General features: G+C 36.4%; 1 protein-coding gene across 2 annotated transcripts in view; it reads right to left on the minus strand.

Moving 5' to 3' along the window:
* ZFAT (zinc finger and AT-hook domain containing) overlaps nucleotides 1-14,892 on the minus strand; it is an 81,890-nt gene that overhangs the window by 10,989 nt on the left and 56,009 nt on the right. For both annotated transcript variants that reach the window (XM_042869977.1, XM_042869975.1), the window contains exons 12-15: nucleotides 12,261-12,399; nucleotides 7,093-7,211; nucleotides 5,574-5,700; nucleotides 3,431-3,561 (exon numbers count right to left, since the gene is read on the minus strand). In XM_042869977.1, coding sequence (XP_042725911.1) covers nucleotides 3,431-3,561; nucleotides 5,574-5,700; nucleotides 7,093-7,211; nucleotides 12,261-12,399 — 516 coding nt within the window. The remainder of the gene's footprint in view (nucleotides 1-3,430; nucleotides 3,562-5,573; nucleotides 5,701-7,092; nucleotides 7,212-12,260; nucleotides 12,400-14,892) is intronic.

The following is a 14,892-nucleotide window of genomic DNA, read 5'->3' on the forward strand; positions in this document are numbered from 1 at the left end:
TATTGCTGACACCCTGAATGAATTTTTTGTCTCACAATTCACAAGAGAAGCTGAAGGTCACAGAATAGAGTGTGGAATAAATTTTCCAGTAGGGAAGTGAAATACGAACGTGTCTTATGATCACCTCAAGGTTAACAATTAGGAACTCAGCATAATTAAAACCTGACAAAGTAGCAGGTACAAATGAGTGATATCCAATAGAAAGCAATGCAGTGTTAAAGACAAAAAGAAAAGCTGTCAGGAGAGGATTACAATCACGTTAATAACATTTAAAGACTTTTCCCCGCATGCTGAAATGGGTGTGGCTGTAATTCTGAAGCCATTCTCTGCTGGGAAGAACTGAAAATAACAAACAGAGCAGTGTCATAGGTCAAACAGATTTGATAAAGCATCAGAAGTACGAAATTAAAAGAGAAAAAAAAAATCATTAAAAAAACAAACACCTCTACAGATCTCCTTTGTTCCTTGCTCTACTTCCACAGAGCCCACCCAAGGTAACTAGGAATCTAAGATACTAGAAAAATTCAGTGTAAGCAGAGGAAGTACAAGATCACTCAGCTTGAGAAGTACTACAGTTCTACACTAATTTTATTTTCTGCAACTTCAAAATCAGGGGGAAAAGGCATTTTATCAGCAGCACTCTTAACAGGTAGAAACAAAAAAGAAAAATAGTAAAGATTCTGTGCTCTGAGAATTCAATATTTGATGTAGAAGTGGAGCTTATACCACTCTGACATTAGACCACTGGAATTTGTTGATATATATAAAGCAAAGGAAAAGCAGTGATCAGTTCTTAACAGCTTGTAAACTCAAAGGCTAGAACTATGGATTAAAAAGTGAGATAGAATTAATTTGCAATATGAACACTCACAAAATGCTAATAGCAAATTCAGATGCTCTAACAAGAAAGTGGGTAGGTGTTAAGATGACTGAGAAATTGATCAGATTCAATAGTCAGAAGAGTCACTGAATGTTTTAAATTATTGATTTTCATAGAATCTTTCAGTTGGAAGGGACCCTTAAAGGTGATCTAGTTCAACTCCTCTGCAATGAACAGGGACACCTAGAGCTCGATCAGGTTGTTCAGAGCTCCATTCAGCCTGACCTTGGATGTCTCCAGGGACGGGGCATTAATCACATCTCTGGGCAATCTATTCCAGCTCCTCATCACTCTTATTGTAAAAAAACTTCTTTCCTACATACAGTCTAAATCTTCCCTCTTTTACTTTGAACCATTTCTCCTTGTCCCATCACAACAGACCCTGCTAAAGAGTCTGTCCTCTTCTTTCTCATAGCCCCCGTTTAGATACTGAGAGGACACTCTCAGGTCTCCTCGGAACCTTCTCTTCTTCAGGCTGAACAGCCCAGCTCTCTCAGCCTGTCCTCTCAGGAGAGGTGTTCCATTCCTCAGACAATTTCTGTGGCCCTTCTCTGGACACGCTCCAGCAGGTTCCATGTCTCTCCTATACTGAGGACTCCACACCTGTATGCAGCACCCCACGCGAGGCCTCACCAGCACACAGTAGAGAGGCAGGATCACCTCCCTCGCTCTGCCGACTTGTCTTCTTTTAATACAGCCCAGGATACGGTTGCCTTTCCAACTGCTGGCTCATGTCCAGAATGCCATCCACCAGTACTCTCAAGTCCTTTTCAGCACAATCCTTACATCTCCCAGCTTGTATTGCTAACGGGGGTTGCCGTGACCCAGCTGCAAGACCTTGCACTTGGCTTTGTTGAACCTCATGAGGTTCTGCTGGACCCACTGCTCAGCCTGACTAGATCTCTCTGGATGGCATCCTGTCCCTTGGATGTGTTATCACACCACACAGCTTGGTGTCACCATTTTTTTCTAGTTTCACATACACAGTTTGTTCCTCACAGCTGTCACTTATCTAGGCATTGTTTTCTCCTAGGTTTCTGGTAGAAGGGCCTCAAAATACATACTTTTAAGGAGAGAACAGTATTTGGTTGTGGATAATAATGCATTTAGCCTTTTAAATCAGTCATAAATACAGCACAGTATACATGTTGGCACTGAGTAAAGTTATTTTAAATTTGCATGTAGAGATGATTAAATGTCTCTCCTTTTTAATGATAGAATTTAATTTACAAATCTGGAACTGTTTTTCCTAATTTAAAAAAAAAAAAAATTACTCCAAAATTCTTACATGGTTTCTAATGAAAATACCTGTTAAGTAGAAAATAAAAATTATAACAAAAAAAAAATTTGGAAATGCTTTTTCTTGAAATTCTGCCTTGTTTCCCTTACATCTGGGTGGCTATTATCTTCAAACTGTTTTCAGAGACTATACACTTCTACAGAATTCTTATGAATTTAATATCCACAATACTAAAACCTCAAGTTAGTTCAGGCAACCATAATAACAACACTTTGGGTTCATTTAAATAAAAGGAGCTTTTCTCTTAATTTTTCCCTAATGTGAGTGGTCATACTGACTTCAGTCTCATAGAACCAACTGCTGCTAAGGAGCATCAGTAATACTCTTCTCTGAGCTGTTACATGACTGCAAATGAGTTTTGTTGCATCCCTCATTAAGAAAGGCAGTATGAACTCAGACTGGGCACAAGTCTTCTTTGTTCTCATGGCATGTGACTTTAAGACCTTGCATATCTCTCTAACTTTAGCTATAGGACAGCACTGGAAAGGACAAATGATGGTCACTCATCCATGGTTATGGTCAAACAGTATAATAGTTGCAGAGTACGCACAGTTGTATACAAACCTTCCATGTTCTGTTTCCAAAATAATGCAGCACTAAGGAACTCCTGACTCTTTTAGATGACAGTGGGACTACATCCCCACTCATGATGGAGGTACACTATTTTAAGAAGTCTGAAAATGCTATATTTTCTCACTCTCACATGTTCCTATATATATTTATCCACTTACATTTTATGTATTTATACTGATGGCTATGTATTGTATATAAATATATGAGTGTATTTATGTATAAACGTGTGTGTGTGTGCACATAAACTGGGGCTGGGACGGAACTAGGCTATTTAGTCTAGGAAAAAGGAGGCTAAGGAGAGACCTTACTGTTCTCTTCTAGTATCTGAAAGGTGCTTAGAGCAAGAGTGGGGCTGGTCTCTTCTCATTGATGACAGGTGACAGGACGAGGGGAAATGGCCTCAAGTTGCACCAGGTAAGTTTAGGTTTAGCAGAGGGTTGTTACTTAGGGTAGCGTGGTTAGATTGTGGTTGGACTCGATGATCTTTAAGGTCTTTTCCAACCTGGGCAATTCCATGATTCTATACATATATACACACAACAAAGGGAAAAAATTACCTTACAACAAATCCTGTGTATCTTACAAAGTCATTCACAATTTAGGCTTTATAGAACTTCACTGATTTCACAAGAAATATACTAAAATAAAACAAAGCTATTATGGAGAAGAGCTCTTACCTGCTTTACTACTGTCACAGTTCCAGGTGCCATGGTAACAACAGAAGCAACTGCAGTGGCATCATGGGTTTCTGATCCCAACTCAATGATTTGCTGCAGAATGTTTACAGCTGTTGGATCAAGTCTTTCACCTTATCAGAAAGACAGTATGTATAAGATCATTACAGTAAAGCAGGCCTTCAGGGTATGCAAATCTAACTGCCAGAGACACTCTTTCCCCTCATGCTTTAACCTTGATACATTGTGCTGTCTGTAAATTCAACCAGCTCACTAGCATGACACTTTAATAACAGATCTATAGGATGAAAGTATTCACAAAACAAATGTGTGCATCAACAAGTGAAACCACATTGCTCATTTTTAAAACTATTTTAAAGAGATCAAAAAGAATACACTGACTAAACAAACAACTGATACAACTGACAGCAGTAACTGTAAATTATGCAGCTGTGAGACTATACAAATCCAAATGTGTATTTGCCAGACACTTATATTAAGCAGAATCTGAAGCCTATACTTACAACAAAGACAGCTGTTTGGTATATTAGATATCTGTGTTTATCATCTGTCCAAATGTGTGCAACACCTCACATCCTTAAATTATCACTAATGTGCTGAAGTGAAAAAGTTAATTTCTTGAGAAAATCAATGCCTATTACATTATAAGTATGGGATCAGAACATGTTTGTCACATTTTTCAATTATCTTTATGTGTGCAATTCTACCAAAGGAAAGGCAAGTTTACAAAAAAAATTACATACTTTCAATTCTCCTACAATGTAAAAAGGAAAAACTCAGCTGCTGACGAATGTTTTGTGACATGCAGGAATAGGAATCCCCCTCCTGTGGTCTGCATGTCCATACGATTAGCAGTAGCATGATAGATGTCAGAAAGGGAGGAAAACTCAAGGTCATGATAAAGCTGCTTCCTTTTGCTGAAATCACTGCTGAAACTAGGAAAGAGGCCTGAAGGAGCCAGTCAATGGAATAAAGCTCATGTCTTAACCCCCAACCTTTACAAACCGATACTGTAGTGGGAATCTATCTCAGATCATTTAATTTCAAACTAAGTAGTTCTATTTTGTTATCCAAATGAAATTTGGATCTAATTTTATCTGAGAACTGAAAAATGTTTTCTTGCTTTAATTTTTTTCCTGTATAACTGCCTTCAGTTACATAACTGGTATAAACTACTAGGTTTTATATCAGAAAAGTTGGATGATTAAACCAAATTGTTCTACTTTGAAAATTACTGCCTCATGATTAAAATCAAAACTGTTATATGCAGCATATTCCGTGATCATGCTTACTTTAATTTAAATATTATAGCTTAAGAAATTTTCTCAAGATATTTTTAGTCATTCTGAATTCCCACTTATTAACAATATACAGAAAGTGCCAGTTACATAATGGAACTGTGACGTGCCTGGAGATGCCAAAAGAAATGGGAGCTTGTGAAACTTATCTGTATTATGAACCATACAGTTCACAGCAATGGTAAAATGCTCTCCTCTGGCAGCCACTGCATTTATTTACACACATAAATTCAAAAAATATAAGCATTGATTCTAGTCTCTGTTTTAACACTCTCTTAGACCTAAGAGTTTCTTCTTACAGTTGTTATTGTTCCTGACTTATCAATCTCTTTTTCTTGTCTAATGTGATACTCAATGTGATACATTCTGCTTTCTGTACCATTAGAATTAAGTTTGGTTGTACTGTTTTAGGAATACGGTAAATTAAGCATTCCACTGTGTCAGTTCTGTAGGATGGCTGATTTATAAGGGAAGAAAAATGATAGCTAGAGAACTGCCATTAGATACACACCATCTGCTTTGTCAAGGCAGCTGAGTTCACAATACATTGAATAATGCAGGCAGGAAATTCCACACATTTAATAATAAAAGGCAAAGTACAGTGTGGTGATTATTAATGATTTAAGGACACAGAAATTAATTATGAATGGTCACTTACTATTTACTCTCCAAGAAAAAATATAAACTCCCAAGAATTTCTGGATGACAAATTTCAGCATTTTTAACTGTTTCACAGTGATTGTATATTGCCCACTATACTGCAAAGAACTAGATATTTATGAAAAAATACGTATTTGGTGTTCCAACCCCCCAGAAAAGTAACTTACCATTTTCAGAAGTGTATCTAAGGTTCTGTAATGCAGCTACAGCAGCCTGAGTACCTTGATCATCTTCTCCAGCCTCTGTGATATGGAGGTACTGAGTAGATGCTTCTTCAGAAACTTCAGCAGTTAACTTGAAAACAAAACCCAGCCAACGCATGGATAATCTCCCTCTCATTTTAGCAAATTAGAGAACAATCAAAGTTATCAGTCTAAAATAACGAGTTTTGGACAATAAACAAGAGTTATACAAATTATCTTTCCCACAGCTACTATTTTCAAAAGAGGCTGTTAACATGTACTTTTGTTCTGATGGGACTTTACTATTGTACCAGTGACAAAGATTTGCTTGAATCCTGGGTGTCCTCTTACTTTCTCATGTTTGGCCACCAAGGAAGGCGGATATAGCATGGTTTGTGAAATCCATATGGAAATAACACTTCAAAGGACTACATTTTAAAATACTTGCCCCTTCTCCTTTGATTAACTGTCCACACAGAACCTACTGTGATAGTTTTTGAGCATTTTATACTCTATCCATGCATACTGCTGAACACAAACCACAGGACAGACTTCTAAACCAGGCATCAGGCTGATGCTTAGGGCCGGACTGCCTGAAATCCAGCAGGATCTGAAACTGACTTGTCCACTGCAATTGATTTCTGTTTTACTCCTGTCACTGGAGACCAACAATGAACTAATCAGGCAGTGGAAACTCAGATTGCTAACTGTGATTTTTTAATGGAAGTGACTGGATGGATCTGCGGTTTTGCCGTAGCTTCTACATCTGCATTCAATTTTGTTTCATTAAAGTAACAGTCCTTATTTTAAAACAAATTGCTACCCAAGTTACAGCAGAGAAAAGATTTAAAAGTTACAGCTGCTTAAGGCAGCTGCACTACCCCACCCATCAATAAAATTCAGATGGGTTTTGGCTTTGCTTTATTTTTTTCCTGACTTGGCTTCTTAGATCTACATTAAATATTTTAAGCTTTGCTCCTAATCATTGATGCTGTGATTCCTATATACTTTGGACACAAGACCAAATAGTGGAAGACATACTCTTTCTAATAGCATCTCATTTAGCTGATTAACATATAAATTCAGTTTTCTGTATTTTAACATTGGACCAAGTCATAAGCTTCTTTCATTAATTCAATACAACCTCACAGCTCTGGACATCTTCAAGTTAACATCAGTGAATATTTTCTGTATGTATATTTTTTGTATATATATTTTTTAGTTTCACATATTTTTGCTAAAAATTTTATTCTTTCTACAGCAGAGCACTAGACCCTTCTCCATACAAAAAAACACAGTACATTATTAGTCCAATTACTAGTCATGAAAGCAGTCAATATTGACAGTCAAAGGAGTGTGTGCATTGAAAATGGTGATAAGAGAACACAGGACCTCCTGTTCTTATATAAAGTTGAGAACATACTTTTGAACACTTGTTATCCTTAACTTTCCCTCCATAACTTCCTAAAATCCTAGGCCCAAATACATGATAAATTTGCTTTACCTCCCACTTTGCTTCTCCATCGTGTTCCACAAGCTTCATTCCATGCTTGTTCTTAAGATGTCTGTTGAATTCCCATTTTGTGCCATATACAAAGCTGCAAACAGGACACTTAATACCACCTACAAGGAGACAAAAATAAATTATTTTAGTTATTTTTCTATTAGGCATTTTTCAAGGAAGTAAATACCCATTTCATTTAACCTCATCTCTGCTAAGATTTACAATTTAATTTTAAAATTTTTGCTTTCATAATGTAAATAGTATGAAAGACTGGAAAAAAACTTCACAAAGTAGGTGAACTCTTAAAATGCTTTAAAGGCAATTTTGGATAATGGTAATAAAAGGAATCTGGAACAACTCATGCACCTGGAAAGGTATAGCAATCTTGCTTCCCTACCTTCATGTTTCCCTATGATGGATGGAAAGTTGGAGGAATGCTGTTTCCATCTTTCTCTGCTTCTACATCCCTCTCTCTCTTGGGAATCCCTCCCCATTACAAACATACAGCTATCTGCATTAGCTTGAGACAGTACTTCATTTCTGTAATTAAGTCCAAGCGAAAAATAATGGTTTCAAGCCTACTGAGCTAAATGTTAAGAGAGATAGCCAGAATATAACAGAGGGAATTTAAACTGCAAAGTAACAACTTACTTACTGGGCAAGAACATAAGCTCACAGTCATGATTCTGGTTGAAACTCAAGCTAAGCAGCACTAAGAGACCATGTGTAGTTTCCAAGTGACATTTCTTTGAAGTCCAAGGGTATTTGTGACTCATACTATGCCATAGGCCAAGCATAAACTAAGACTAGTACATGCATTTAATAATTCTAAATAAATACTTTTTCACAATAAATACCCTTTTATTTCAAATTGTAGAGTTCTTCAGAAACTTCAATGCTTGCTCCATTGCACGCTGCTGTAGCTTCCAATGTAAATTGTATGTATATTCAAAAAATCTACAGGAATGGGCTCTATCAAGTTTTAGGTTTAGATACTGGCTTCCTGCTGTCCTGTTAAGACACTTGTTGTCTTTGAAGATCTTTCTCAAGTTCAAAACAACATTTTTGTGAATTTGGCACAGTGTTAACCTAGTAAACAATTTTTTACAGGTAAAAAAATACTGAATATGATGAAATCATAAGCGGCGAATTTTAGACTAAACAGTTTTCACTTCTTTTTCTTATTAAAGTCACTTGTCAAATGTCAGATTCCAGTTGTTTGTAATTATGCAAGTAAGTTTTTTGCTTTTTGTTTTGTTTTGTTGTTTTTTCCCCATTGACTAAATAAGAGCAGGAATAACATATGATAATTTGTTGCATTAGGTGACCAGAACTCACTCTAACAAATCTAACTGCTTTAGGAGCTGTTCCACCAGATGGCAAATGGTGACTCTTACTCATCGTGTTGAAATGCTTCAAACAGACTCTCACAAACTGGCAATAGGCCAAGCTCTCACTGCCCATAGTCTTTTAAGCATAAGGTGATTAGAAAAAGCTTTCAATGTTACAGTCATGGAAATCCACCAAATGGTATTCTACCAGGTGAAAATAAACTTTCTGTTTTAGTAAAACAGAACGTAACTACACGCACTCACTAGAGTCTCTCATTGACACTTAATATTCACCTATGACTTCCCCCTCTTTGCTCTCAGTCTAGTGTAAGTCCTCACCAAACTTCATTATAGCAGATGCTTAATATTCTATCCCAGTACACAAAAATGAACTGGTTTCTCTATTAGAGGGCTTAAGACTCTGCAGTTCACAAAAGCAAAATAATGTGGCTCTGATGAGGACAAAGAAATTATTGGTTTGAGAAAAGGAAATTAAATATTAATTCCACACTAATCTGTACTATTAGAAAGGAATACCATTGTGTAAGAGAAGCCTTTCCCACATTAGTTATGGAAATCATTATAACAATACACCACATTAATTAAAGTGCAACTTCTGTTACTGAGACTTTAAATAAAGAACAACTACGAAAGCACAGAACTGATAATATTTAAGTCTAGGTCAGTGATTTGATATTAAAGCTTTGGAAAACTAACTTTTGCACAATTCTTTAAAAATTTGCAGCAGAGAGTCAGTAAATGACGTATCTTCTATTTTTAATATCAAAACTGATCTCTGCAACAAAAAAAATACACAAAGACAACTGTTTTTGTCTGCTAAAGTGATGACAGTGGTATAATAGACCATAAGGCCACAAATAGATCATCCTGAATGTACTGAGCAAGTTGCTGCATGAACACAAATAGAAAACCCACACTCCAGAGAGTGCAGAAATACATAAGCAAAACAATGTGTGGTAGGGAATAATCAGTAAAGAAAAAGTAAGCAATTTACAGGAAAACAGGAAAAAAAACAACATGACATGCTCAACACTGGAGAACAAATTAAACTAAAAAAAGAAACTATTTAATGAGTTGGCAGAGTCTTCTAATATAAACTCCGAAGAGAAACCCTCCTGGCTGTTCTCAGCAATACATAATCCTCTTGCCTCTTCTATTTTCTGAGCACTTCCAGGAATGTACAGTGGAATCTAGCAGTTTACATGCATATAAGTATTTAAAATTAAGGTATTTGGAACACTGCACTGTAGTCACAAACCAAATGACAAGAATGGAGAAGAAAAGATGAGTGCATGTGAGATGATTCACTCTCGGGTAACTTGGAACAAGCAGGATACAAAATGAAGAATATTTTTACATGGCTTCTATTAGGTGTTAATTTTTGTTTGCTTCCCTTCTCTTTTCTTTTTTTTCTTTTTTTTTTTTTTTTCAAACCCACTCATTTACTGGTTCTCTTGCCTTTTCATACTTGTCTGCAGTCCTTTAATTTCAAAGGACTTGTTTAATAGCAAGTCTGAACAGTCATTTTCTCTAATATGAATACATGAATAATTTTCTAAAATAGCTTTCAGATCCATGAATATGTTAAATTGAAGCTTGATAGAGACTACTGAGGCAGCAAGTTGCAACCGCTGACCAAGGCTGCATATCTTGTCACACTGCATCATACGTCCACATTGATCCATTTGTGCTGTGACCCAAAGATCCTCTGATTCCAAAATCAGGGAAAAAATTAACTTGAACAGCACTTATGTGCAACTCCAAATGCAAATCTTAATTAACTCAGTCTCCCAAAGGGAACATTTTTTTCCTAGTGAGATACCAAGACACTGAGAGGGGGAAAAAAAAAGATAAATGATCTTCATACGGTCTGACAAAAAAACTACCGTGATCCCATTTTTGAGTCCACACGTAATACTCCCCACAACAGGCTACACAGGAGGAAGAGGAGCTGGCAAAGGAGGTTGCATGTGGGAAAACTGCATCTACTAGCATGGCTTTCCTCATGATAGTTCTGAGATGAGGCATAGTCTTGGTCGCTGTTACACAAATTTGAAGTCCATTCACTGTTCCTATACCTTACAGAGCAGGTGAACAACTGGGAAGCAAGCACAGTGTTAGTGGTAGCATGGGAAATGTGTACGGAAAGGAAGAGAAAGAAGTCAGGGAAAACAGCATGTCTAGCAGAGAAAAACATAAAGGGTAATTCTCTTTAATCTCATTCCAAGGTCCTAATTCTCTGACAACAACTGCATTCTCTATTTTATAATTTGTTTGTTTGTTTCAGTGGAAAAGAAGTAATAAAATCTACTCTACCAAACCCTAAAACATTTCCAGAACAATTTTTTAAATTTAATTAGGCCTTTCCATCTTCAAGTCTAGGCACTAGAACTGAATAAGGTTTGTGTTTCATGAACCTTTTACACTCACAAAGGTATCTGATAGCAGAGTCAATTGTTTGTTTTGATTCACTGCCCAGTGCAAAAAAGGACTGATGGGAATTAGACAACCAGTACATGCGAGTGCTTTGCTGTTACTCAGGCTCTGCAAGGAAAAAGTTACACTGTGATTGATGCCTGTATGAAGTAGAAATGGCAGAAATAAAGCAAATAGTGCTGTCCATCTTTTCAGAAGGAAATACAGGACTTCAGCTGAAAATCATCAACAAAAAATAATGACAGTGAGTAACAGAACTTCTAATGCTAACTACATAAACATGATAAAATAAACTAATTCAAGCTGATTTTCTTTCCCCTCTGACGCTCTGTTAGCTCCTGAATTTTGGATATCTGCCAACATTCTCATTACGTCTTCTTGACCTGTCTATAATGGCCATTTCTCCAACTGACAGGTGCCTACAACTAATCAGTTTTATTTTTGTGTAGTACAACCTTAGTTTTACACAACAATAACAAGAAATGGAACACTTAGGACCCTAACACAGTGACACGAAGAAGAGAAATGCAGGCCAGGTACAACAACCTCATGATGTGGAGACACAAGATGCAGCATAGAAGACAAGGAGTGATAAGAAATGGGACACAAGGTTGGTAAAGAAGATCTCAGCTATAAACTACCAAAAAAAAAAAAAAAGAAGAAGAAGATCTGCAGATAGACAACACTGATGCCCTTCACAAGTATTTTGTTGCTCTTTATTAACAGTAAATTTGGATGTAATTTGGAGCTACAGACCAATTAAAAAGAAAGTGTAAAATGCAGAAACCAACATGCTAACACTGACCTCAAGCAGAAGGAGAGAAGAAAACAAAGCCATCAAGATTAACATCATTAGAGCTAGATTAAAGACTATTCTTAAATTAGGTTGTTAAGATTTACATTATACTAATACTTACATACATAAGTTGTACTTTCTTTGGCCACAAACAAGCTTTTGAGCAGTACTCTGTGCAACTGGTTTTATCTGCACTCTCTTTTGCGGGGGAACAATTTAGTGTCATTTACTCTCAGTGTTTAGTTCAACCTTGTAAAATTGTCATCGAAATTTATCAGTGTGTCATTCATTTCAAGATACCGAATCTTTACTTACAGAAGGAGACAAGTGAAAAAGATAAATGTACACAGCAGTGAACAGAACAGGCAAGGTCAATCAAAAGTCTGATTCACTCACTCTTAGAAATCAAGAACAAAGGACAGTGAAAGAACAGTTAAAGGCAGGCTGTTCAGAATTACCACGAAGTAGTACTAATTTATAACATAACACCCAATAACATGATGAATAAATATCCTGCAGAAGTTTATTGTACTTCAGGTTTGCTTCAGCAAGATAACATCAAATCTTATAAAGTGGACGTTTACCTTGTTGGATAAGAGCTTCTGCGGCAGGCTCCCCAGAACCTACATTTACGTACTCTTCGTTAGGATGCTTTTTGTTGTAATGCCTCTTCAGGGAACCAGATATGTTGCAGGAATAACGGCAGTGTGCACAACGGAAAGGCTAGGAGCAAAAAGGAAACAGCTCTAAGCTGCTAGATTTAGATTCAGAGAAACCAGGTTGAATTCTAGTTTGGGCATTTTCCAAGGAGACTTTCCAAAATTCAACACAAAGTCACAACTAAATTTTACCTACAATTTCGAATTTGTAATTATATGCAAAAACAAACAAACAGACAAAAAACAACCAAGAATTCTCAACATTATAATATCAGTACTTACTTTCACAATTCAATAAACTGGGTATTTTCATAATGAAATCAGACCTGATCTCAGGTCTGACCACACAGAGATCCTCTGCAAGCAATTTACTCAGTTGCCCTGAACAAATTAATTTTCATCCGAAAAGAGGGAGTAAGAGAGCTAAAATAACTTCAGCTTTTGAGTGAGACATGCAACTATTAAAGGAAGCTAGGCAGAATCAGGTCTGAAACAGAATGCAGACATTGACTGAACTCCTTCGGGAAAAGTCAAGTTCCTCAGAACAAGCAAAATGCTTCATGTGCAGCCACATTGACCAGACTCATCTAAAGCTAGTCAGCAGAAAACAGCTGGTACAGAAATTCTTATTAAGAAGCTGAATTTAAAGCAGGGAAATGTCTGCTGTCAGGGTCTACTGACCAGAACATTGCCCTAACATTGCTGCTCATGACCTTCCTTGAGGCTTCAAGTCTCAATAAGAAAACTGGTGTTCAGATTCCTTTAACCTTTCAATCCAGAAGGTGCTGTAACATTCAGCCTTCAATTTTTTCATAGTAATGCCCTCCTTTTCCACAGCAGGTACCACAGTTCTTTCAAGTAAATATTTTATGCAGATTGCTTAATTGTTGTATCAGTTTAAATACACTTGCATGTACTGTTATTATGTGCTGTATGACAGCAGGATTGGTAGCAGAGTGGGGAGAGGCAGTAATTTTTTCTTTAATCTGGCCATATAGAGTTGATGGCACAACCTCTATAGCTCTGTGCAAACAGAATACATTTATGCTATGATAATGCACATAACAAACATGAAATAGTACATGCTGAACTATACTAAACCTAGCAGTGGATGTTCTATGATCCTGAAGATGAAAACGGAAGTGCAGAAAAACTTCAAAAATGGTCTGTCCAAGTCACCAGTACGAGATCACAAAATATTGCTATTGTCCTATTTGCCAATATGAGGTCACACAATAGTTTCACATGTATCTACTTATAATTATTTCTAATTAATACTTTGGAAGTTTCAGAATAATCAACCTTTTACATTTGGTTCAGTTATTTCAAACATGTCTGATGGTAACAAAAGGTCTGAACAATATGCAGTATTATGCTATCTGCTATGCAATTAGAATACTTCACACATTTCAGCTAAGTACAGGGCAGAAAATAGGACAAGAAAGCAAGCAAGCAAATGAACAAAACAAAAAACATAGGCAAATCTAATCATTGGTAGAGAAATTTTCCCAAGGCTTCTGTTGTTCATTACTGCTCGAAGTTCACCATCTTCAGCAAATTACATTAGCATCTCCAAGCCGTAATGGAAAAGGGCTTTTCTAAACATCCTGTTGATTCCTTTAAGCAAACTGTATTGTAATGGTGTAACAGCAGCAACTTGACTGCTCTACTACTGTCTACAGTGCAAATTCATGGAGCTGACACTCAGAAAAAAATGTTCAAATGTCAAGTTACAAAATTTTTGTTGTCAAAAACAATCTGAACGCATCTTAAAATCATAAAACTGACCAGATTCAATATCTCAATAAATCTAACCAAAAGAACGAGTGCTAGAACTTGAGAATGGTGAAAAAGGACATCACCACTGATCATCATGTTCTTCTGCAGGTATAATGTTTATACATACAGGGAAATGAATGAACAATACATCTGGATGGAACTGTTTTATCAGAAGAACTGTCAGCATGTTTAGTGTTCATGAGAATGCACCAAATGACACAGTGCAAGTTCACTAGAAATGCTATTTTCAAAACAGGCTTTAAAATACACTTGACTGAAGAAATGCTAACTGTTAAGAAATACACAAAATAAATCACAGATTTTTAAATGACCTAAACATGTACTGAAGTCATGTAACAGGATCGCTTTAATGATGTGACAAGTGTTAGTAAATGGCACAAACAAAAGTACTCTTAATAAGTTTTTCAATTGTTTTACACCAGTACAGCAGTTTTTGTTTTGACCTATTCCTCCCTTGTAGCATTTGGCTGATTCTAAGTATTTTCTAACCAACTTAGTTTCCACTGCCTTTCAACTTCATTTACCATGACCAAAATATCTTTCTAACCCTTAATTTGTTTTCTCTCTGGTTATTCACATCTCTTCCAGGTTTTCAAAATCTATTCCAATATTTTGTCACTCTACATCTGCCCAGCTTTCCTACTATGTCAGGAAAATGTAGTCCATTCACTTCAAATTTGTTTCTTCAAATTCTACGCTGTACTGTTTTGCTTTTGTTTTGTGTTTGCTGTTTGTTTGTTTTTTTTTACCAGAATAA

The sequence above is a fragment of the Lagopus leucura genome, unplaced genomic scaffold, assembly GCF_019238085.1.
Source record: "Lagopus leucura isolate 7727_CA_CO unplaced genomic scaffold, USGS_WTPT01 Super-Scaffold_100002, whole genome shotgun sequence".
Taxonomy (NCBI): domain Eukaryota; kingdom Metazoa; phylum Chordata; class Aves; order Galliformes; family Phasianidae; genus Lagopus; species Lagopus leucura.